The sequence below is a fragment of the Hemicordylus capensis genome, chromosome 2 (assembly GCF_027244095.1).
Source record: "Hemicordylus capensis ecotype Gifberg chromosome 2, rHemCap1.1.pri, whole genome shotgun sequence".
Taxonomy (NCBI): Eukaryota; Metazoa; Chordata; class Lepidosauria; order Squamata; family Cordylidae; genus Hemicordylus; species Hemicordylus capensis.
In genome coordinates, this window is record NC_069658.1 from 257714880 (window position 1) to 257738518 (window position 23639).

At 45.7% G+C, this 23639-nt stretch overlaps 3 protein-coding genes across 10 annotated transcripts in view; 1 reads left to right on the top strand and 2 right to left on the bottom strand.

Moving 5' to 3' along the window:
- LOC128347322 (uncharacterized) overlaps positions 1–9137 on the bottom strand; it is a 52824-nt gene extending 43687 nt beyond the window's left edge. Inside the window, exon 1 of the mRNA XM_053301788.1 lies at positions 8388–9137. The gene's annotated coding sequence lies outside the window, so the exon portion shown is untranslated. The remainder of the gene's footprint in view (positions 1–8387) is intronic.
- Positions 403–13679, top strand: LOC128347323 (TNF receptor-associated factor 2-like). The gene is made up of 6 exons (XM_053301789.1): positions 403–415; positions 1505–1574; positions 1833–2132; positions 5934–6111; positions 10288–10436; positions 12078–13679. The coding sequence occupies exons 2-6, from the start codon at positions 1515–1517 to the stop codon at positions 12294–12296; spliced, it is 906 nt and encodes a 301-aa protein (XP_053157764.1). The 5' UTR covers positions 403–415; positions 1505–1514; the 3' UTR covers positions 12297–13679.
- A 1436-nt stretch (positions 13680–15115) lies between these two features.
- The window catches only part of DDAH2 (dimethylarginine dimethylaminohydrolase 2), a 33612-nt gene continuing 25088 nt past the window's right edge, over positions 15116–23639 (bottom strand). For all 8 annotated transcript variants that reach the window (XM_053300383.1, XM_053300387.1, XM_053300378.1 and 5 more), the window contains exons 3-7: positions 22497–22596; positions 20361–20434; positions 19050–19169; positions 17928–18071; positions 15116–16614 (exon numbers count right to left, since the gene is read on the bottom strand). In XM_053300383.1, coding sequence (XP_053156358.1) covers positions 16498–16614; positions 17928–18071; positions 19050–19169; positions 20361–20434; positions 22497–22596 — 555 coding nt within the window. In that variant the 3' untranslated portion in view covers positions 15116–16497. The remainder of the gene's footprint in view (positions 16615–17927; positions 18072–19049; positions 19170–20360; positions 20435–22496; positions 22597–23639) is intronic.

The window sequence follows — 23639 nt, forward strand, 5'->3', positions numbered from 1 at the left end:
ACCCCAGTTCAAAATGGCAGATGTGTAAATGTTTGAGGTGCAAGAGGGCTAACTTGTGAACTGCCTAACCAATTTGAACCAAATTTGCTACAGCTGTAGGGACACATAGGGATGGCTCAAGGGCGTAGTTTGTAATAGCAATAGCACTTACATTTACATACCGCTGTATAGCCGGAGCTCTCTAAGCGGTTTACAATGATTTAGCATATTGCCCCCCAACATTCTGGGTACTCATTTTACCGACCTCGGAAGGATGGAAGGCTGAGTCAACCTTGAGCCCCTGGTCAGGATTGAACTTGTAACCTTCTGGTTACAGGGCAGCAGTTTTACCACTGCACCACCAGGGGCTCCTGGTGGTGCAGTGTAATGACATCATCCATCCTGATTCAAGATGGTGGACATGTGAACATTTGAGGTGCAAGTGGGAACCAATTTGGACCAAATTTGGTACAATAGTAGGGCCACCTCAAACACATAGTTTGTCGGAGTATTGAAAGGAAAGTAGGCAGATTAGTTCTTACTAGAACAATTTGTTTTGGTAGTCTTTTTTTTTTTAATGCCATGTTTCTATCGTGGTTTGGTCATGACAATCAGTCAGTCAGTCAGTCCGTGAGGCTCAAGCAGCTTTATATGATAGATTCGTATAATGTTTCTCTACTGCCTTTTGGCCCTACAGCCTCCTTAGAAACTCAGAAACATTACAAATATATTTAATCCCCGTAGACGTGCCTCTGTGGGGATGCGTCCCGGCAACCCGGCGGATTGGCTGGGCAGCCGAGGCGCCGGATTGGCTGGGCTGCGGGAGCCATTGAGATTGGCTGAGCGAGCCAGGAGGCCCTTGAGTTGAGCTGCAGCTGTGGGGGGAAATGGCGGCGGCCGCGGCAAGGAGGAGGCTGCAGTGGCGGCGGCAGCCACCCCAGCTGTGGGGAGGTGGTGGCGGCCACCGTGGGCCGCTGCAAGCCCCAGCCCAGCCATCTCAGCCGCGGCCTGGGCTGGGAAGAGGCGGGAGGCAGTGGGACAGACTGGCCCTGGCGGTGCCTGCAGGGACGAGTGGGGAACGGGCGGTGGGGCGCAGCCCCCTCACCTGTTGCAGCCTGGCTTCCCTGTTCGCCGTCGGAGAGGAGGAACGGGGCGGTGGCGCCCTTTTTGGCTGCCTGCTGTCCGGTGAGGCTCTGTGTGGAGGGAGGGGGAGGAACGGAAGGGAGGGAGGGCAAGAGAGTGTAGGCATGGAGGGATGGGGGGGTGGAGAGAGGAGAGACCGGGGCACGAGGGAGAGGGTGTGGAAAACAGCTGGCCACAAAGCGCACAAATGTTCTGTGCGGGTTGGCTAGTTACAAATAAAAGACATTGGATTTTATGTATTTCAGTTTACTATCAGAAGTTATGTCTGAGTGTTTTTCTAGTCTTTCTTTATCTCTAGGCCCATAAGTAGTGCTTTCACTTTGCAATATGGAGAGTGATAATTCTTAATAATGTATTTTTTTTCTGCCTTTCCGGCTTGCAGCTACATTGAAATGTCATCTCCCAAATGCCGGACAGAAAATGGAATCCAGCCACTCACCCATTTTGACAAGGTGAGTTACAAGAAACATTTATCAACCTTCTCTTCTTTTTCTTTCTTTCTTCCTCCCCTCAAGTCCTGAGAATGTAGCATTGAATCAAAAGAATGGAAGGGAGAGTCTTTCTTCTATGGGGGTGGGATTTTTCTTGGCCCATCTTTCCCCACTATGGAGCCGCAGCCACGCAATGTGGCTGTAGAGCTGTCTCTGTCAGGGTCTGGAAGGGACTGCTGGTCTTACTCCAAGGTGACAATAGGTGGTGCTGTATTCCAGGTTAGCTCACACTATCCACAGATACCTGAGGAACAGCTGGAAGAAAACTTGGAATTGCAGCATCCCGACCCCCTCAAGGCTTTGCACCAGTTAGCCGACTTGGGCTTCCCCCTAAACAAGCTACGGGATCGGCTGAGGTCTGGTCTCTCATTCAAGCAGAAAGTGGTTGAACTGGAGACACGGCAAAAGACCTTGGAGAACATCGTGTCGGTCCTCAGTCGGGAACTGGACAGAAGGGAGGAGGTCCCTGGAGACAGGCTGGGAGAGGCCATGGCTAGGATCCTCTGCCTGGAGGAAAAGGTAAGAGGTGATCTGATAGATCAGGGCCTGGAATAGCCAGGTTTCATGCATCCTTACAATAATAATACATAACATTTATAGAGCACCTTTAGAGAGTTCAAAGAAGACAGGAAGCTGCCTTCTACTGGGCCAGACTATTGGTCATCCATCTAGCTCAGTATTGTCTTACACCATGGGTTCCCAACCTGTGGTAGTCCAGATGTTGCTGAACTACAACTCCCATCATCCCTAGCCACTACCAATGGCTTACCAGGAACTGGATGTTCTATAGGCAAAGCAGGTGCTCCACTACTGAGCTGTGGCACTTCCTTGGGCACTTCATACTATCAATCTTAAAACAGCCCTTTAAAGCAGGTCAGTATTATCTCTGCCTTGCACATGTGGGGAGCTGAAGAGTGGCTTGCCTGAGGCGCTAATAAATTGCACAAGTTGAAAGCACGTCTTATTGATAATCCAAGTGCTCTCATAGGCTTCCATGCTCCTTGCTCTTGATATCTTATTATCTGGCCATGTGCTGATTATGTGCAATATTTGCAGTGCCACCTGCTGGACAGTGCTTACATTCCAAGAAGAACCAGCAGTCTTCACAAAAGTATGATTGGAAAGGGAGCAGGTTCTTCTCAGAACTGCAAGCGCTACCCGGCAAATGATGCTGCAAAAAACAGCAACCACCTGAGGTCTCCAATCAATGCATGGTCTTGTGGTAGCAGGCATGACTTGTCCACTTTGATAAGCAGGGTCCACCCTGGTTAGATATGAATGGGAGACTGCATGTGTGAGAACTTGAAGATATTTCCCTTAGGGGATGTAGCCGTCCTGGGAAGAGCAGACGATTCCGAGTTCCCTCCCTGGCATCTCCAAGATTGGGCTGAGAGAGATTCCTGCCTGAAACCTTGGAGAAGCCGCTGCCAGTCTGTGTCGACAATACTGAGCTAGATGGACCAATGATCTGACACAGTATATGGCAGCTTCCTATGGTCAGATCATGGAATTCCCATGTTAAGGATCGCAGAAGCCTACAGGAGCATGCATATGGCCAGTAAGACTGAGCTTTGGAGCACATGTTGAGGGGCAATTCAGAGGAATGCCCTCTTCACACAATTAAAGGATGCCACAATAGCATCAGGATGTCAGGGTGGGTGTGCTCTTGAAGCAACCCTGTCTTGCTCATTTGTTGTGGCAAGCGCTCATGCAAACCAGCCCAAAGAAGTTTACATAGCAGAGACATAAACAAAAATGGATGTGTGTCCCAAAGGGGTGTGTGTGTGTGTGTGTGTGTGTGTGTGTGTGTGTGTGTGTGTGTGTGTGTGAGAATGTAAAGACACAAAGACGGGGTGTGTTTGTGCGTGTGTGTGTGTGTGTACGCACACACAGAGAAATTCTCCCCCAGTGCTAGAGTTCTTTATAGGCAGGGGCCACACCGTTGCATCAGATTCAAACTTTTATTTAACACAGTATACCGGGCCCTCTCCAAACATCGAAATGAGGGAGAAGAGACCCCACAAAATTGTGGTTACGCAGTGATCAATTTGCTTGATTCTTTGCTGATAAAGTCACCCGCCTTCAGCTAGAGTTGGACTCTACTTCTATAGGATCAGATCAGATCAGAGGAGATTCCGCCCTGTGACGTTACATGGGACACCTTTGAGTTGGTCAAGGACATGGACACAATTCTTTCAATATGGGTGCGGCAACATGTTGCTTGGACCCTTGCCCCTCCTGGCTGGTTAAAACATTTAAAACAGTCAGTGGGAATGTTAATTCTTGGCTACGGGAGTTGGTTAACTCCTGGTTACATGCGGGTTTCGTGGAAGCAGTCCTTAAAGAGGCGATAGTTCACCCTCACTTGAAGAAACCCTTCCTGGACCCTGAGGTCCTTGACAACTATAGGCCAATCTCCAACTTCCCTTTTTTAACAAAGGTGTTAGAGAGGGTTGTATGTGCCCAGCTTGAGAGGGTCTTAGAAGAAACTAGTTATATTAATTCTTATCAGTCGGGCTTCAGGCCTCGGCATAGCACAGAGACAGCACTGGTCGCTCTGACAGATGACCTTCTTCGGGACCTTGACGAGGGTAGTGTCCCGCTCCTGGTCCTTTTAGATCTCTCAGCGGCTTTTGACACTAGCGATCATGCTATCCTTCTCGACCGCCAGCATGTGTTGGGTATTGGGGGCACTGTCCTACAGTGGTTCAGATCTTACCTTAGCGGCGTGTCCAGTCAGTATGCATTGAGGACAGATGCTCTGACCCATGGCCACTCCTTTATGTAGTTTCCCAGGGTTCAGTTCTTGCCCCTATCCTTTTTAACATCTATATGAAGCCGCTGGGTTAGGTCATTTCCCAGTCTGGGGTAAGATTTCATCAACATGCTGATGATACTCAGCTGTATATCGCCATCCCAGACCATTCTGGGGATGTTGTTTCTGTGCTTACTCGATGCCTGGAAGCTGCTAAGGTATGGATGAATCAAAAGAAGCTCAGACTGAATCCTACTAAGACTGAACTACTTTTACTCAGCCCTCGTACCAGCCAACAGCTGGATGTGAACTTTGTTTTAGATGGGGTGGCGCTGCCCTCAAAAGAGCTTGTTCATGATTTGGGGTCCTTTTGGACTTGCACCTCCTGCTTGAGCAGCAGGTGGAAGCTGCGGCCAGAAGTGCTTTTGTCCAGCTTCATCTGGTTTGCCAGTTATGCCCTTACCTTGATCGGCAGGCATTAATGACAGTGACCCATGCCCTTGTTATCTCCCACTTAGATTATTGTAACACTCTCTACCTAGGGTTACCTTTAAGGACGATTGAGAAGCTGCAGTGGGTCCAGAATGCAGTGACTCGCCTACTCATGGGTACCAGAAAATATGACAGGGTAACACCTTTCCTACAGTCATTGCACTGGGTGCCTATTCGCTTCTGAGCTCAATGGTCCTGGTTCCAACCTTCAAAGCTTTGCGAGGCCTGGCACCTGTCTACCTACAGATCCACCTCTACCTACAGATCCAGTTACATCCCATCTGGTTAGATCATCTCAGATGGCCCTTCTGTCGGTCCCTGATTTCCAAGATGTTTGGGGCTCTAGGACCTGTGAAAGGGCCTTTTTGGTTGCTGCCCCACTGGAACTCTCTCCCCCTACCGATCTGGCTAGCCCCTTCCTTACCAATCTTCAAATCGCTATTGAAGACTTTTCTTTTTCGCCAGGCTTTTGCCCTGTAGTTTATTTTTCTGTTCTTTGGTAGTTACTTTAGTTTTTAATTTAGAATGTAATTGTTAATGTTGCCTGTTTGCATGTTGTTGTGCACTGCCCGGAGTCTTCGGAGTGGGCGGTATATTAAATGTCGATTAAAAAAATAAAATAAAAATTATATACTCACGCCTTATCATATATGCTAATAGAGAGTGGGAAAGATGCACCAATACATTGTCCATCTTCCAAACAGCATTGACCAATCACGGTTAACTAACAAGATACTTTTTCTCCAGAGCTACTATGCATGCTTGGCCTTGTACTACAGCAAGGCCATTGTACATTGTTCAGAAACTGCACCTGCAGCATCCTAACAAATACCAGACAGTAAGGGAGTGAGGCGTAGGCCACATACTTTGATTCAAGTCTCCATCTTTGATTTCCCCCCAACCACACACACACCCATAGATATATAGATCTATATACAGAGATCTAGATCGAGAAGACACCAGCAACAGTCACTGGAAGAAATGCTATATCCATCAACTGGAAGAGATACTCTGATTCCAACTTTATTACAACTTCTTTTCTTCTCTTCCCTGTTTCCACACATTTATTCCAGGTGGAACAACAAGACGCTCTCTTGGCCCTGAAGGATATGATGATCAGCAACTTAGCAGCCCGGGTCCACACCCTGGAGCAAACCACATATGATGGACATTTCCTCTGGAAGGTCCCCGAGGTGGGGTTCAGAACTCGGGAGGCACAAATCGGCAACAGGCCTGCCCTGTACTCCCCCTGTGAGTGACTAAAAGTGTTGGGTGGAAGGCAGTGGGGAGGTGCTTTAGCTGAAACGTCACCTAGAAACACACTCCACACTTTCATTTGTGTGCAATCGGGAATTTATCGTGGGACAATATTTTGCCCAGCTGGTCTGCTCCATGTGATAAAAGATGTGAGGGCTTTAGGATGCTGAATGCAAAGGTGGGCCTTCCATGAGGCAAGGCGAGATGGCTTCCTAGAGGGGCATACTTTGGTGGTGCCAGCAGGGGAGCAAAATGCCTCTCCATGGGGGCAGCTCTTTGCTAAGCAGAGCCACAACTCTTGGAAAAGAGTCACTCCAAGACAGCCCTCCATGTCTGCTTCCATTCTGCAAAAAGGCAGAAGCCAGAGAAGGGAGCAGAACCAAGTGCATTGGGCCAGTAGAGTGCTGGCCTAGAGCGTCCCCATGCCTCTGCTCTACACACTGCCTCAAAACACTTCCTCTATCCACTTCCTTTCCTGGATTTCAAAACCCAGGGTGGAGCGGAGAAGGGGGAGCGAGGAGAGTGAAGGGGGATCATATGTGGCTGGGTGTGGTAAGTGGCAAAGAGGGGGATATAACAGGGTGGAGTGTGTGAGTAAGTACAGATGTGACCATCTGGCGGGGAAAGACAGAAAGAAGGAACTGATGGGCTGGATGGGATGTGTGGAAGAAATATATATAGAGAGAGAGTGGCGGGGCGGGGGTGTGGAGAGTGTTGGGAATTCTCTCTGGTAGGAGAAACCTTTTTCATTATAGCAGAGTGCACAGAGGCACAACACAGCAGAATTTGGTTAGGCATGCGTGTATGCTGAGAGTAAAGTAACTTGGAGCCAGTTCATAGTTGCAAATCAATATATATGGCATTTATTAGAGAACTCCATTCTAAATAGGAAAGTGAGGAGTTAGGATCTCTAATCTATCTAGCTAGCTGGATGCAAATGGATTCTGCATCTCTCTGCACACATGGTGCAGGGGAGAGGAGCTTGCATGTTGCAAGGTAGAAGGAACAGGAAGAGAAGGGAGAGAGGAAGGAGGAAGTATCCCTGAGATTAGCAATCTACATTCCAAAGGGATAGTGTCAGAGCACTAGAGAAGGGATGACCAATGTCTTGACCCTCTAGCCCTCTGACTCACTAGTCTGTCCTCCACTGTCTTTGAGACAAGAGACAGCGCAAAGTCCTTAACTTCCAATAGGGAGAACATTTGCCACACTTCACGTGTCACAGGAGGAGGCAGCAGATTGCTTTCCTGCCTCAGACACCACAGAGGTTTGGGTCACTTCTGATTGAAAGGTCTTCATATATGTTATAACAATAATTGCAACAATTTTGTATGATAGGCCAATATTATTATCTCCATGACTGTAGATAGGGGTTGAGAGAACAGTGGTGCCTAATTAGTATGATGCAAAGATTTGAATCAGTGACTTTCTGGTTCACAGCCTCTATGCTGCACTGTTGTATTCAACACAGTACAAACACAGCAAACACATAATCAGCAGCAGAACAAGTAGGAAACAAAAACAAATGTTGCAGAGAAATTACAGGAAGCCAGTTTAACTGAGAATCCAGAGTTTGATATTTATTACTAATTAAAAACATAGGCTAAAAACAACAATAAACTGTCTTCTTACGCAATGAGAAAGAGAACCTCTTGGTTTGAAATTCAAGGCAGCAAGTAAGAAGCTGACGAACAAACCAACCATGACAGCATCCCCAAGCCAGTACACAGAGACAAAACATACAAACAAGCACGTCTAGTACAAGAACTGAGACTATGCTATGGCAAAATCCCAATAACAACAACAGAAGTTAGACAATCTGCACAGCATATTGTTATAAAGCCCTCACCCCTGGGAAGAGCTGTAACTGTAGCTGCCATCCGGACAGAAAGGATTGTTATGTAGGACACCATTTATGCCTGCTAGGAGCTCATGCACAACAGCAACAGCAGCCTTCCATCATGTTTTTACAATTAATGATTATGATAATATACACTGATTTTATTGTTTTGATTCCATCAATGACCACGAAGCTACTTTGGGCATCCCATTTTGGGATGGAAAAGCAGAGTAAACCATTTTCAATAAACATAAATAAATACACTAAAACTATCTTCCACAGGCCTGGGGGAAATGTTTAAAATTCCTAATCTGCCAACCATCTAGAGATCTCATTTGTTCTGGCATCCAGAGACCTCCTTCCTGGAATTTCCCCCTCAGGGCTGCTCATGTCATATAGCTAAGTGGATTTTTAAAATGTCATGTCTTACCTAAGAAACTGCATGGATTTGAGTTCTGTGCAAGCACCAAGAACAGCTGGCAGCGGATTTAGGGCATTTTCTGGGAATTGCCATTCTTTGGGGAGTGCAGCCATGTCAGCAAAAGCAAGTTACGTAAAGGCAAGACACAGGTCTAAGCTGGAAGGCACCAACCAGCATCCGTCAGTAACATCCAATGAAATAAGACATGTGATGTGCAACATCATCACACTCAGTGTTTTCGCACCCTCTGCCCCGTGTCATTGGCTGCTGCTTAGATGAAGAGCAGAGAAATGCATGACATGATATCACCACACTCATCTTCTTCCACTTATCGCTAGTAGGGAGATGCACGGAAGGAAAGGATGTGAGTTGACAGCCACAATGCACTTCCAAATGTCTAGCTTGGACCCTTCCTCTGACTCTACAAAACTCACACAGGGGCAGTTCAGATGAGACTTTTAAACATGCAATTAGGATATCTGTGGTTTTTTGATTTGGAAAACAAATTCAGATGAACAATCCAGTTTGGGGAGAGTGAATGATCCTATCCTGGGCTCTGTTCTTACAATTTTAATCCAATAGTGGTGGTGGTGTGGGGTAGGGGGAAATGGCACTTAACAATCCAGACAATGATTAAAATGTCATGATAGTAACATTTTAAATCCTACATTATTTGACTCCTGGGCAGAGAATGTAAGTTTTTCAATTTGGATGATCATTTTTACAGGTGAAACTTGGAAAATTAGAATATCGTGTAAAAGTCCATTCATTTCAGTAATGCAAATTAAAAGGTGAAACTGATATATGAGACAGATGCATTACATGCAAAGCGAGATAAGTCAAGCCTTAATTTGTTATAATTGCGATGATCATGGCGTACAGCTCATGAAAACCCCAAATCCACAATCTCAGAAAATTAGAATATTACATGGAACCAAGAAGACAAGGATTGAAGAAAAGAACAGTATCGGACCTCTGAAAAGTATAGTGTACTGTGCTTGATTGGCCAGCAAACTCGCCTGACCTGACCCCATAGAGAATCTATGGGGCATTGCCAAGAGAAGGATGAGAGACATGAGACCAAACAATGCAGAATTGCTGAAGGCCGCTAATGAAGCATCCTGGTCTTCCATAATACCTCATCAGTGCCACAGGCTGATAGCATCCATGCCACGCCGCATTGAGGCAGTAATTGCTGCAAAAGGGGCCCAAACCAAGTACTGAATACATATGCATGCTTATACTTTTCAGAGGTCCGATACTGTTCTATTCTTCAATCCTTGTCTTCTTGGTTCTATGTAATATTCTAATTTTCTGAGATTGTGGATTTGGGGTTTTCATGAGCTGTACGCCATGATCAACACAATTATAACAAATTAAGGCTTGACTTATCTCGCTTTGCATGTAATGCGTCTGTCTCATATATCAGTTTCACCTTTTAATTTGCATTAGCACTTAGCACTTAGCAATAGCACTTACATTTTATATACCGCTCTATAGCCGAAGCTCTCTAAGCGGTTTACAATGATTTAGCATATTGCCCCCAACATTCTGGGTACTCATTTTACCGACCTCGGAAGGATGGAAGGCTGAGTCAACCTTGAGCCCCTGGTCAGGATCGAACTTGTAACCTTCTGGTTACAGGGCGGCAGTTTTACCACTGCACCACCAGGGGCTCCTTACTGAAATTTATGGACTTTTACTGAAATTAATGGACTTTTGCACGATATTCTAATTTTCCGAGTTTCACCTGTACATGTAGAAAAGTCTAATCATGCATTGAAAGTATTGTCTGAACCGCCCCTTAGCCAAGATATTAACAAATTTTGTCCACTGGAGGGCACCATAACACTTCTTAAAACACCGTTTTCTCCTCTCCCCACCCCCCTCCCGTCCCCCAATGCCACAGGGTTTTACACCAGCCGCTATGGTTACAAACTCAGCCTCAAACTCTTCCTGAATGGAGATGGGACAGGAGCCGGGACCCACCTCTCCCTCTTCCTTGTTCTGATGAAAGGGGAACATGATTTCCAGCTTAAGTGGCCTTTCCGACACAAGGTATGGGGGTTTTAGTAGCTGGCTAGCAAATATGGGCCCCTTCCCCATCACTTTGAGGAGTGGTGGTTCTTATTCCAAGATCATTCATGTGTTGAATGTGGGTTAGCTTTTAAATCTTTCAGCAGGCGTAGGCTGAAGGTTGACGGCAGTCCGCAAGGGGGCCACAGGGTTGGCTCATCCATGAGGCAACCAGAACCAGTTGCCTCAGGTGGCAGAGGAAGCAGCGGCAGCTGCCTCCCTTCCATTGAGCACCCACCCACTGGCTCCTTGCAGCCACCTGTCGTGGCAGTGGACAAAGAGCCATGTGATTCCTCACTTGACATGCTATTCGAGGAGAGGGGAAAGGAGCAGGAAAGGAAGTGTGGAGGAGAGGAGGAGGAGCTGCTCTAGGCCGTCACCACCCTCCTCTCCTCCACACTTCCTTTCCTGTTCTGGTCTTCCTTCCCCTTTTAAATAAAAGTGCACCAACCAAGGAAGGGAATGGGGTGCACTTGTCCACTGCCACCCCAAGCCAGGAAGCTGTGGGAGGCAGAAGAGGACGAGACCCAATGAGGGGAAGGCAGGTGAGATGGCAGAGGAGGTGGGCTCGTCCACCACCAGGGGTGTCTTGGGCTGCCACTGATGGGCCACCTAGTGCCTCTCATTTTGGGGATTCTTGCAAATAGTGCTGGACTTGGGTCTGGTTCAGGCAGGCATGTCTTTTTAGGCAAGAGTTGCATGCTCAGGATCACTTAACACATTATTCTATGCCTTAATGGTTAAAAGAACTCGGGTTTTCCATAGTGCTTTGTAAATTTAACCCACACTAATGGGCCAAAAGGATTCTTTATTGGTTGCGGGGAGTAGACGCGATGAAGACTGAAGTCAATTCACCACAGCTAGGGAGGATAGCAGTCTTTAATCCAAGAGAGAGATGGGACATAACTCAGTAGGGAAAGCACAGGCTTTTCAGGGAGAAAAGTGTCAGGCCTGGGAAAACCCTCTGCCTGAGATCCTGAAGAGCTGCTGTGCATTTAAAGATCCTAAGCAGCCCAGTGCTGTGGCTCCATATACAATACCACTGTCCCCATTTGACATACAGGAAACCAAGGCCAAGAGAGAATAGCTTGCTTGAGACCACATGATGAGAACACAGCAAAGGTGGAGGGGTGGGGAGAAGTCACTCACATACAAGTCAAAGGCCAAGTTCACAAGACGTTCTACACCGAGGCCTATTCATAGGGAAATGCCATCTTTGGGGCGGGGGTGGGTGGATGGAATAATTGCATACATTGCACCTCTGTGCAGAAGGCAGACTGGAGCACTCTTCCAAAATGGACGGGTTAGCCTGCTAACTTGCAGGTGCAGAAGGCAGACTGGAACACTCTTCCAAAATGGACGGGTTAGCCTGCTAACTTGGCTTTTTTACTTGAATTCTCACCTCTTCCATGTTCTCATTTTGTGTTCTTGGGCAAGTTACTTCCATGTTATGTGCCTGGCAAAGGGGAAGGACCACCTGCACCACATAGCTAGGAGCACCAGCCCAGTGTGTGTGGATCAAGCCAAACACGCTGTCCGCTGGGAAACACACAGGTTTTGTCCCCCAGGCTTCTAGTCAAACTTTGTGTGAAACGTGCATCCTTCAGTTGTCCTCTTTTTCAGGTCACCTTCACTCTCTTGGATCAAGTCAACAAGCAGCACATCTCCACCTCCTTCCGTCCCTTGGAATCGTCATCCTCCTTCCAGCGCCCTGTGAAAGAAGTCAACGTGGCCAGTGGACTCCCCGAGTTCTGCCCTTTGAACGTGCTCCATGCCCAAGGAGCCAATTATATCTGCAATGACACATTAGCCATTCAAGCTGTGATAGACATGAAAGTCTAGACTTGCGAACTTTCTTCATCCTGAACTGGAGACTCGAGCACCAGACATAGAAGAGGGGTTTCAAGATGGTCTCCAGAGACACTACAGTATTCTTGAAGGTGTCTTCTCAAGACAGGCACAATTGAAGAAAGGATGTTTTTGGAAGCCTTTCTTTCAAGAAGGCTCCCTTGCAATAACCTAATAGCCTGGCAGTGCATGCGCTGCAATAGCAGAGAGAAGAAACCTAAATTCTACGTTCTAACATGAGACACGTGTGTTTAAATATATGTAATTTATTCCAATAGCAGTATGCAAGGTTGTGCTTTGTTGATGGATTGCATTGTTGTCTGTAAAATTCATAATAGTCTGGGGCAAGGACAAGGATGGAAGAGGCAAGGAGGAATGAACTCAAAGTAGTTCCTTTTAAAAGATACATGGCATGTAAGTGTTCCCAACTGGTTGGGACCTGGCTGATGGTACAACAGGCATATTGCTGGTTTCGGACATGCTTGCGCTTTTCCTAAAAACCCAGGTCTGCAGTTTGGGTGTGTTCCTGGATGCCCAAGTGCTTTTTAGCAGCTGCATCCTTTCCTGGAGAATAACTCAGCTAATGTAATTCATGTTTTGGTGACAGCCAGATAGGATTACTGCAGAGGCTGTCAAACTTGGGTCCCCAGATGTTATTTGGCTATCACTCCCATCACCTCCAGCCATTGGCAAAGATGGGATTTGTATGTGGGGACCCAAGTTTGAGAACTCCTAGATTACAGCTATGCCTTCTATAAGGGGCTGCCTTTGAACAGCTTTCAGAAACCACAACTGCTGAAAAGATGACCACCACCAAGCTGTTAACGTGGGCTGACTGCAGGAAAGTATGATGCCAAGTTTGAAACAGCCTTGTAGGATTCTGCATTCAACTGAAAGAGCTGCTTTGACCTTCAAAGCCCTAAATGATCTGGGCCTAGGCTATCTTCTCGCATAAGAACTCATACTCTAAGATTATCCTCCGAATGCCTACTCTGTAGCATACAGCGGATGGTTCTCTTGGACAAGGCCTTTTGTGTGGTAGCACCAAGGATGTGGAATTCCTTCCTGGGGAAAGTTTGCTCTGTCCCCCTGTTCCTGGCTAAGGTACCTCGCTTTCAGAGATCCTTTACAGGGGGCAGGTCTCAGTTTATTTAGGGAATTGCTGGCTTTGCTCTTGGCTCTTTTTTACTTGATAATTCATTGTTCTCACTTGAATGTTACATTACATTGGAGACCCCTTTGTAGACATGTTGGGCCAAAAGTAAAAGTACATTAATAAAGCACATAAACAATTGAACAAGGGTATCTTTTCCCTTCACTGCTTTTCGATGCCAGGAGCTGTACCTGTTCATTTGCTGCCTGCCATGCATTACAAATCCAGAATCCTCCCCACCCCGCGCCCCCAATTGTAGCTGTTTATATTTATTTATTCATTCGATTTCTATACCACCCTTCCAAAAACGGCTCAGGGCGGTTTACACAGAGAAATAATAAATGAATAAGATGGATTCCTGTCCCCCAAAGCTCACAATCTAAAATGAAACACAAGATAGACACCAGCAACAAGCACTGGGGGTACCGTGCTGGGGGTGGATAGGGCCAGTTACTCTCCCTCTGCTAAATAAAGAGAATCACCACGTTAAAAGGTGCCTCTTTGTCAAGTTACTACACTAAAGGTGTGGCATAGTTACAGGTCAAGAGGGTTTCAGAGGGCAGTTTCACAGACTGCTCACTAGATGCTAAGTTGTATATGGCACTTATATTGGATATATCTTATATCCAAGATATGAGAAGCTGTCATATTGAAGCAAACCATAGGCCTTCCTAGCTCAATTTGCACTCTGCTCTGATGAAGATCTCTTAGGGAAAGATCTCTACCTATCTGGCTACCTCTAACTAGGCATACCAAGGGTTGAAGCTCACATCTAGAACGTAAGAACAGCCCTGCTGGATCAGGCCCAAGGCCCATCTAGTCCAGCATCCTGTTTCACACAGTGGCCCACCAGATGCTGCTGGAAGCCACAGGCAAAGGTTGAGGGCATGTCCTCTCTCCTGCTGTTACTCCCCTGCAACTGGTACAAGCAGGTGTCCCCCTGCACCATCCCTCCACAACAACCTTGTGTTATTCAAGAAAACAAAATACACAGGCTATCCTACTGACATCATACCTCAACAGCCACAGAGGCTGGCAGGAACTAGTGTAGGATGAAGCATCCTCCAGGTGTGGACTATAGGGTACAGTAGCCTTAAAACTGCACTTCTGATCTTTGTAGTTGTCATTTGAAATTATCCTGAGGAGCTACAGGTAGGGATAAGACACCACATTTCCATTACTTCTACAATTGGGGTTTCTTGACCCCTGGAGGTACAGTGAATAGAACCCTTGGTTCTTTATGCCTGCCTGGAACTGCAAAAACAGGGAGGGTTTCAAGTACCTGGTAGGCCACAGTGCATGCCTAGAAGGCCATGTTTGCTTACTGGTCACACAAAGGCTGCTGTCCCAACATACAGTTGCTCCAAGACAGGATTCCCAACCTGGGGTCCCCAGATGGGCTACAACACCCATCATCCCCAATCACAATGGCCAGAGGCCACTGGGACCCCCTGCTCTAAGAACAAACTCTGTCTACATGATGACATAGCTTCTCTTACACTTCAGAAGGCCTTCCCCAAGGTAGCTGCCACAGGAAGACAGCAACAGGTGGCTTCAAAGTGAATATCCGATAGCTTCCTACAAAGATCTCTTACGAACTCAGCTCCATTAACACAAAGAGCTCACGGGGAAGTATCCCAAGCCCATTAATTCATGAGACTTCAGATTAACACCTCCTTTTATTGGCCCTTTCAATTGCTGTATGACCTGAAATTCAAAATTAAACCATACATGGCATAACTTCACATCTAGAATTTGACAGAATTATTTTTGCCCCAAAATAATACACAACATGCTAAGTGCATTAAAGCAGAGGTCACCAGGCTAACAAGCCTAGCCCAGAGGCCTAAAAGCACAGGAATCAAGCCAAAAACGATTCAAGAACAGGAGTTGGTTTGGTCTTTTTTTATTTCCACAAAAGGTTCAAGAGGCAGTGAGTGAATCTAAAGTCCTACATTTGTCAATACGCCTATTCCCCAACAGAGGGCACTTCCCCTACAGCTTTCAAGAACATTCCTACCAAGGGGCCCCCAACTACATTACACAAACACGGACACAGTGCCACTGGAAGAGAGGAAGCAGCATTTCACACAACTGCATTCTTTTATCGTGCTGCTCCTCCAGGGCTGCTTCAGCCTGCAACTCCGCAGCGAGGTTATCTGTTGAGGTGGCAGCAGGAAAGCGATTCTTCTGAGTTTGGGGGTGGGAAAGTGGGTTTAACTCCAATCTCTCTGTCCCAAAACTGCAGCACCATAGAGATGTATGTGGCAGACTGAACAGTCATACAAGATAGTCTTTACAGATTCTTCTAGAGCCAAGATACGGGGCGGGGGGATCTCATTATAAGGTACACATGGTACACTAGCAAATTCTCCCTACATTAGATATAAATAATCAGGCGATGGGATTTGTAACTGCAGAAAAATAAAGGTGTCTCGTCTGGAAATCGCCCCGTTCTGGAGCAATGTAATATTAACTTGTCTGCCAAATTGGCAGCCCACTTCTGGAAAAACTACTTGCAATAGGAGAGCCTCCACTACCAGAATATTTTCTGCTTTCTGACTCCACTCTAGTCACCATCTTGGATACAAACTTTATTTCTCTCAATACCAGTTTCCAAGAGTCTGACGCAAAAAAAACCCATCAGCAACAAAGCAATGGACCTCTCAGTTCATACACAACAGGCTACAAACGTGAGAGAACCTTATTAAAAGCAGCAATTGGTGTCTAAAGGGCTAAAACGTCTGATTCCCTGCTAAGCACTAGAAACAAGATAAGCTATCTAATCAGAGGTGAAGGGCTTTCTAGAGGGTACAGAGTAGTAAGCAGAGTCAGGAAATAAAGATATTGGTGGGACTCCATGGAAGTGAAGATCCAATGTAGTGAAAAGACAGACAACCGCAAAATTTAAGGCCAAATTAAGGTGGGGTGCTCTTGTCTCGTGAAGAAGTTAAGAAAAGCAGGGGCGCCTGCACACAGGAACTTAAGGGAGGGCTTCCTCTTCAGGGATTGTGATTCCCTGTATATGAGATTCAATAGGCACTAGATCTCCAGCTTCTTGTTGATGAGGAGAGAGCAGGAACTGAGAGTCCCACCAAGTTTGGCCACCTCAGTGCAGGCAGCTGGGATGAGGGTATAATCTGGAAGCTTCTGGAAGGGCTAAGAGGGAAAGCAGACAGAAACGTGTTAGTTCTCTTTCCAAATACATCTCCTTAAACTTTAAAAGGCATCAAATCATGCCAAGAGGCCAGCAAAAGACAGGGAGTCTTTTAGGTGCCCATAGCTGCCTCTCAGCAGGATGAAGCAGTTATGTACCTGAAATGGAATCTTTCCTTTCAATCATTAAGCAGGTAGGGAGTTTTCCCCCTTCCTAGCAATGGTGACATCTGGTCTGCTCAAGAAGGCCCTAAGAAGTCATAAGACTGGCAGGACTTCCTTTCCCCCTGATAAAACTTACATTTGGTGTATGCAGGCAGAAGACAGCATTGTCTCAAATGCTCCCTTAAGTAGACAGGCCATACACTATGAAAACCATCAACCAAACCCATCTATATTACAAATGCTACCCTAAAATGAGCTCTCACAAATCCTCAAACATCTCCGATCAAAGCTCTGCTCCATACCTAGTGAGCAATTCAGACATTACCCCCTTGTGGGTGCCACTATAAGAACACTTCTGCATGGCAGCACTCCACACAGCAAGGCATCACTCCTATATGCATGAGGATATCAGATATATGCCTCACATTCAGAAGGAACATCTTTGGTGCAGCACTGAGATACATGAAAAGCCCAACACAAACATTACACCCTCACGCATGTAGGACTGCCAATGTCTCTCTTCCACAATAGCCTAAGAAACAGAGCTCCATCTACACAACCCTCCCAAACATGGTAGCTGCTTGCAGATTCTGAGGATAAGCCATCGCTGCCACATACAGAGGTGGTGGTGGTGTAGGAAGGGTGCACATTCACTGAGTTTACAGCACGCCCTGGCAAAATGACATGCTGCAAAGGGCATGCAAATACTCCACCTATGCACTCCATTGCCCTTCACATCTGCCTTTGAACCATTATTTCAAAGCCCTGCCTCCAACAGAACCCACATATATTCCTAGATGCTTCTGCCTGCCATGTTCCCAAGTCCCATTGCCAAGGTCTTGTGGTAGCAAGCATGACTTGTCCCCATAGCTAAGCAGGGTCTGCCCTGGTTGCATCTGAATGGGAGACTTGATGTGTGAGCACTGCAAGATATTCCCCTCAGGGGGTAGATGGAGCTGCTCTGGGAAGAGCAGAAGGTTTCAAGTTCCCTCCCTGGCTTCTCCAAGATAAGGCTGAGAGAGATTCTTGCCTGCAACCTTGGAGAAGCCACTGTCAGTCTGTGTAGACAATACTGAGCTAGATAGGCCAAAGGTCTGACTCGGTATATGGCAGCTTCCTATGTTCCTAAGGCAGCCCTCCCCCACACTTACTTGCAGGCTGTGAGGGTACTCCTCTGCACTGCGATGCAAGAGGATGCTGCTCTTCTGGCCAAGCCGCGCATAGATACAGTTGGCGGCCGGGTCATCGGGCACCGTCAGCGTTTCATAGTGGTGATCGGTTAACTGCTCCATGGTCTTGCAGGAAAAGAGAAACAAATGAATCAGTTGGAGATCTGCGTGAAGTCCGGAGCCAAACTAGTCACATAAACCTACCTCTTGCCCCTAGTCAAGATTAAGGTTACTGCGTGCATGTGCGCGCGCACACACACACACAGAGTGCTTTTTATTTGGTTTTTGGTCTTGGCTTGAGATGCAGAGCTATTTTTCTGGCCTTCCGCCTGCTGGATGGCAAGTCTAGGTTTGATTTTCTCTTTTGCCCAACTCCCTGTTACACTCATTGCTTATCTCTGCCTTCTTAAAATGCTGTTTTTGATCAACTGCAATGTAAGGCACCTTGGACACTTCGATTTGGAGATGGAAAGGCAGGGTAAAAAAAAAGGCTAATGATGACATCATCTGCTCTGAAACCAACTTAAACACTGCCTTGCTGGATCACATCATGGTCCCTTTCCCAGAGAAATAGACTGGCAGCAGATTCAGGACTGATGAGTCAAAGTGCTTCTTCACCAAATCCATGACTAACTTACAACATTTACTGAATATAAGTCATGGTGCTGGTAAATAGTTGGGATGGCCATCAATTAGTCTAATACTTTTTGAAAGTGATGGAAGCTCATGGCCATCAATATGTCATGTGTTGGTTAATACTGTAAGTTGATGGTGTACCAATAGCTATTAGCCATCATTTCTAGATGGCACCACAGACACAGTGTACCTCTGAATACCATCAACTGCATGCCCCGCTTGCGAGAGCCATCTGGCTGCATGCTCTTAGATACAAATTCCCAACTGGATGGATCATAACTGGAACTGGAAGGGATCTCGGAGATCAATACAACCTTCTACACTATGCAGGAAACTATTACAGCAATAATCCAGGAAGACTGTTCTTATGTCCACCCAATCCAACAATGTGGTTGAAGGATTCTCTCTCAAGCAAGAGGACAGATACAAGGGTACAGCTCAATAGCCCTCAAGGATTCAGAGTGTTACCTTCATGGCTTTCTTGGCTACATCACTGCTGCCAATAACAACCGTGTCAGACCCAGCCATACTGCAGAAGCTGCGGAGATGCAATGTGCCCGAGACAGGAACGGTAGACACCGCAAAATCCTGCAGAAAGATCATTTGATTCCTCCTGTTCAGTTTGTCAGATGCCTCTCAGTTAAAACCCATAAAACCTGCTTCCTCCCACACCATCCAGCACAAAATTCTGATGCTTCTCCTCACAATCTATCTAAAGTATTATACAGAAGAGGAGTCGACTTCTGTACGAGGAACAAGTGAAAATGGCAAGGTATAGGATGGAGAAACAAGATGGTGGTTCTCAGAAAAACTCTATACAGGGAAATGTCACCATGAGGTGATCTTTCACCACAATTCATCTGTTGTAATTGAGGTCTAAAACCAGAATTCTATCTGTTTTTATATCTCAGTACCTCACATGGCGACAACTGACGTACATCTCTGTAGACATTGACCAATGATGGCATTAGAGTGGCTACAATCTCCAACAAGATATGAGAGTATGTTTTATATCCGCACATAGTCAAGGAAGAATTAGAGGGAAACACTGCCTCGTATTTAAAGCCTGTCCTTAGAAGAAGAATCTCTTGAAGTTCTAGTGTATTCAGCCAGGGTGAGGACATGGATTATGAGTGAGGGCTGAGGGTCAAGACTTCAGAATTCTCTGGAAGTGGGTAAAATCTGTTTGGACATATCTGAATGCAGAGCAGAGTACATCACTGAGTGTCTGGTGTGAAAGGAGAAGGAATAGGATACTGTTCATACAAAGAGTGGTTTTCAAACCTGGGATTATCCAAAGACATCAGAAAAGGCAAGCAAGTGTCCTTAAAGGGCAGCTTGATTAACTTTACCAATCCTGCCTACAATGTGCAGTTGCAGGAGACTCAGGAATGTTAGGACATACACTCCGTTTATGTGCAGCAACAAACTCCTGGCCCTTCTGCTGTCTTAGTTATGTTCCCAGGTCCACAGTTCAATGTAATCCATATCATATAAGTTCTCACTCTCCACCCATTCAAAAGCTTCTGCAACAGCCAACATATCACATTTCTTGGCAGATGAGCTAATGTGGTAAGGGTTCCCTAAAGTGAGAAAGCTTGAAAACTACTGTATTAATGTATTTCAGGGTATGCAGATTTTAAAGACTGGTCCAATTCATGGTATAGAGGGTGTTAAAGGGCAAAGGGTGGGATGGATAATACACTACAGCAAGGTCAGACCGAACAACCACCTTGAATGCAGGGATGAAGAATGTTACAGTTCAAAATGCAAGCTCACCCTGAAAGCATCAGCAACCATCTCTGCTCCTCTGTGATTAGTCCACTTGGAAATGCCCACAAAGAACTCTCTACCTGTAAAGAGCATAAAGAAGATGGAGGACAGCAAGCCATAATCTCTCAAGACACAAAGAGGGCAAGCTAGCTCCCTCTGCATTTGACTTACACTTCAGAGGTGTGCAGAACCAGTTCTAAATCGAACCCAGTTCGAGTCAAACCCAGTTCAGCCAGTTCAAGCTTGAACTGGACCAGACCCCCCCCAAAAGGGGGGCTGGTCCAAGTTACAGCCAAACTAGACCCAGTTCGGATTAAACCGGTTTGGCCTGGTCTGGGATGCTTATAAAGGGGAATCTGGAAAGGTCTCTGCAAATGTAAAGGGGCCTCTGCTTGTAAAGGAGAATCCAGGAAGGAATCCGCAAATGGCCTCTGCCAGCCCGTGATGCTGGGCCGGTGTGGACTAACCAGCCAAGTGAACTAATCTGCTGAGAGAACCTGCTGCGAGAGTGAACTAGAGGAGCTCCCGTCACTGCAGGTAAGGTGTCCTCTCGCCCACCCTTTCATCCCATTTTATGAATACGGTGACTACTTATATACTGCTTTTCAAAAAAGATTACAGTTATTAACAGGATATTAATATATCCTTATTAACAGGATATTTTACTGTTTTAATTTCTTATCATTATTATGTTTTAAATTTTGTCAAAAACTTTTAACTAATTCTAATTTCAGTCTGTTTTAATTACATACATTCAATTATATAACTGTAATCAATTATATAACTGTAATCTTTCTCTTCTGTTTTGGCTTGTGGCTGTAACATTAAAGAACTGAACTGAACTGCTTTTCAACAAAAGTTTCCAAAGCAGTTTACATACCATACATACAAATAAAAATGGCTCCCTGTCCCCAAAGAGTGCACAATCTAAAAAAGAAACATAAAATAGACACCAGCAAAAGCCGCTGGAGGAATGCTGTGCTGAGGAATTTTAGAGTTTGGAATCCTCTTTGCTTGTAAAGGGGAATACTTAACGGATTTCCTTTTACAAGCATCCCAAACCGGGATCCCAAACCAGACTGACTGCATGAACCGAACTGGTTTGCGGACCAGCGGTTTGGTTCAAATTCAAACCAAACTGCCCAGAATGGTTCGGTGCACACTCCTACTACACTTAACCCACAAGTCCATGCAATTAAGTTGGCTTTCTAGCTCAGATCAGACCATAACTGGCCATAAAGATTCTCTGGAAACAGAACTATAATGGTGGTGCATAATCAGAGCATAATCTTTGGGCTCAGGCCCAAAGTGTATTTTCAAATAGGTCAAAGCTCAGGCCTGAAATAAACAAGGTAATAATGGTGATTGCCTCTGAGCATGCTCAAAGTGCATTGCCTAAATATCTACTTGCAGATATCTGGGATTAGAGAGAAAACACTTCCAGATGAAGGAATGTGACTTCCAAGCTATGTTAAGCCTCCTTTGTTTTTAAAGAAATTAACCAACCACTGGAGGTAAACCCTTAATGAAATCTCTTCAAGCTCTCTCCATTGTTCTCTTGAGTTATAATCATGATCATCAATCATGTATACAGCACTTCCAATTTAAGAGGTTATTTATAATGCTTACTCCCTCTCATAGGAAGCTGCCTACCACTGAGTCAGGGCATTGGTCTATCTAGCTCAGTATTGTCTACACAGACTGGCAGCGGCTTCTCCAAGGTTCCAGGCAGGAGTCTCTCTCAGCCCTATCTTCAAGAAGATGCCAGGGAGAGAACTAGGAAACTTCTGCTTGCAAGCAGGCAGGTGCTCTTCTCAGAGCAGCCCCATCCCCTAAGGGGAATATCTTACAATGCTCACACATGTAGACTCCCATTCAAATGCAAACCAGGGCAGACCCTGCTTAAGCAAAGACAACAATTCATGCTTGCAACCACAAGACTAGCTCTCCTCACAAGAACCCACTGAGGTTCTTCCTGAGCCTTTCTGGAAGGGTGGTATAAAAATTGAATAAATAAACGAATAAATAAATGTACCCATTTTACTAGGAACATCTGAATGCAAGGCTAAGCCAGCTCGGGCTCTCAGGTTCATGTCTAGGCCTCTACTTACTGCACTCCTCCCTGGTAGAGGGAACATTCACCTGTGAAAAGGACATCGCTCCCATCCAGGGTGGCTCCTTCATCTGTAACTTCTACCACACGCAATTTTAGCTCCTCCAAGACTTTCTTGATGCTGCTGATCTGAGGGGGAAATGGGAGAGGAGGAAGAAGGTGGGGAGGGGTGGGCTTTGCATTAGGCGGTGTTCCGATTTATATCTTGCCTTTCAGGACCAAGCACTCAACAAGGCAACTAAGACAACATGTTTTTTTTAAACCATCAGTAATAAAATAAAAGCATACAGTAAAAGCTAAGCAGCAGTCAGATCAAAATGAAAAACAAAGTCTTGCAAAATAGAAAATCTTCACAACACATTCCAAAATGGACAAGGGGTGTGTGTGTGTGTGTGTGTGTGTGTGTGTGTGTGTGAAAGTATCTTATGAATTTCCCCTGGCAGGAAGTTCCAAAGGGCAACGCCACCACTGGAAAAGCCTTGTCCTTGGAACTAGCCAAATTGGCAAACCATGGTTTAGCGTTACATCTGTCGACTTGCCAGACCTTTAACTGAGCTTTTCTTTTGTTTCTTTGAGACTCCTGGCCTGCTCTTTTTCACTAATGATTCATAGCCATTTAAGTTCCAGACATATAGGCTTGAATTTTATTTATGAAGTACCACAATGTGCTAATGTACTATTTGTTAACAATGTCAAAACCTTTCCTTGTGACAAAAGTGGGTTTTAGAAGTTACTATACATTTTTATTTTAAAAGGGGATGGGGCGGAGATGTAGTATCAGTGTTGTAACATCCATACTTTCTATCAGACAGTCCTTTAAGGACACTTTGTACATGTTCTAAGTATTTATTTAAAGGTGCAGAAGCTACTTTTGCACATGCTCAGAAGCACAGTGCCTTCAGGTCCTTTAACAGAAGACTCAGTTCTGAGGATAACGTACTTTTGGCATGTTCAAACTGAGTTGATCGAAGTTTTGAGACCAAACAAGGTGGCAACTTTTTGTGCACAGAATTTCTTTTACGAGAGCAATACCCCTATGGGAGATTCTCTGTGAAGCAGCCCTAAAAATGAAGGCAGCAAAATACTTCAAAAGATGCATTAAATAAAAAAGGCAGACCACAAATCAGAACATGAGAGTTCCTTTCTCTTTTACAGAGAATCATCTTCTGTCT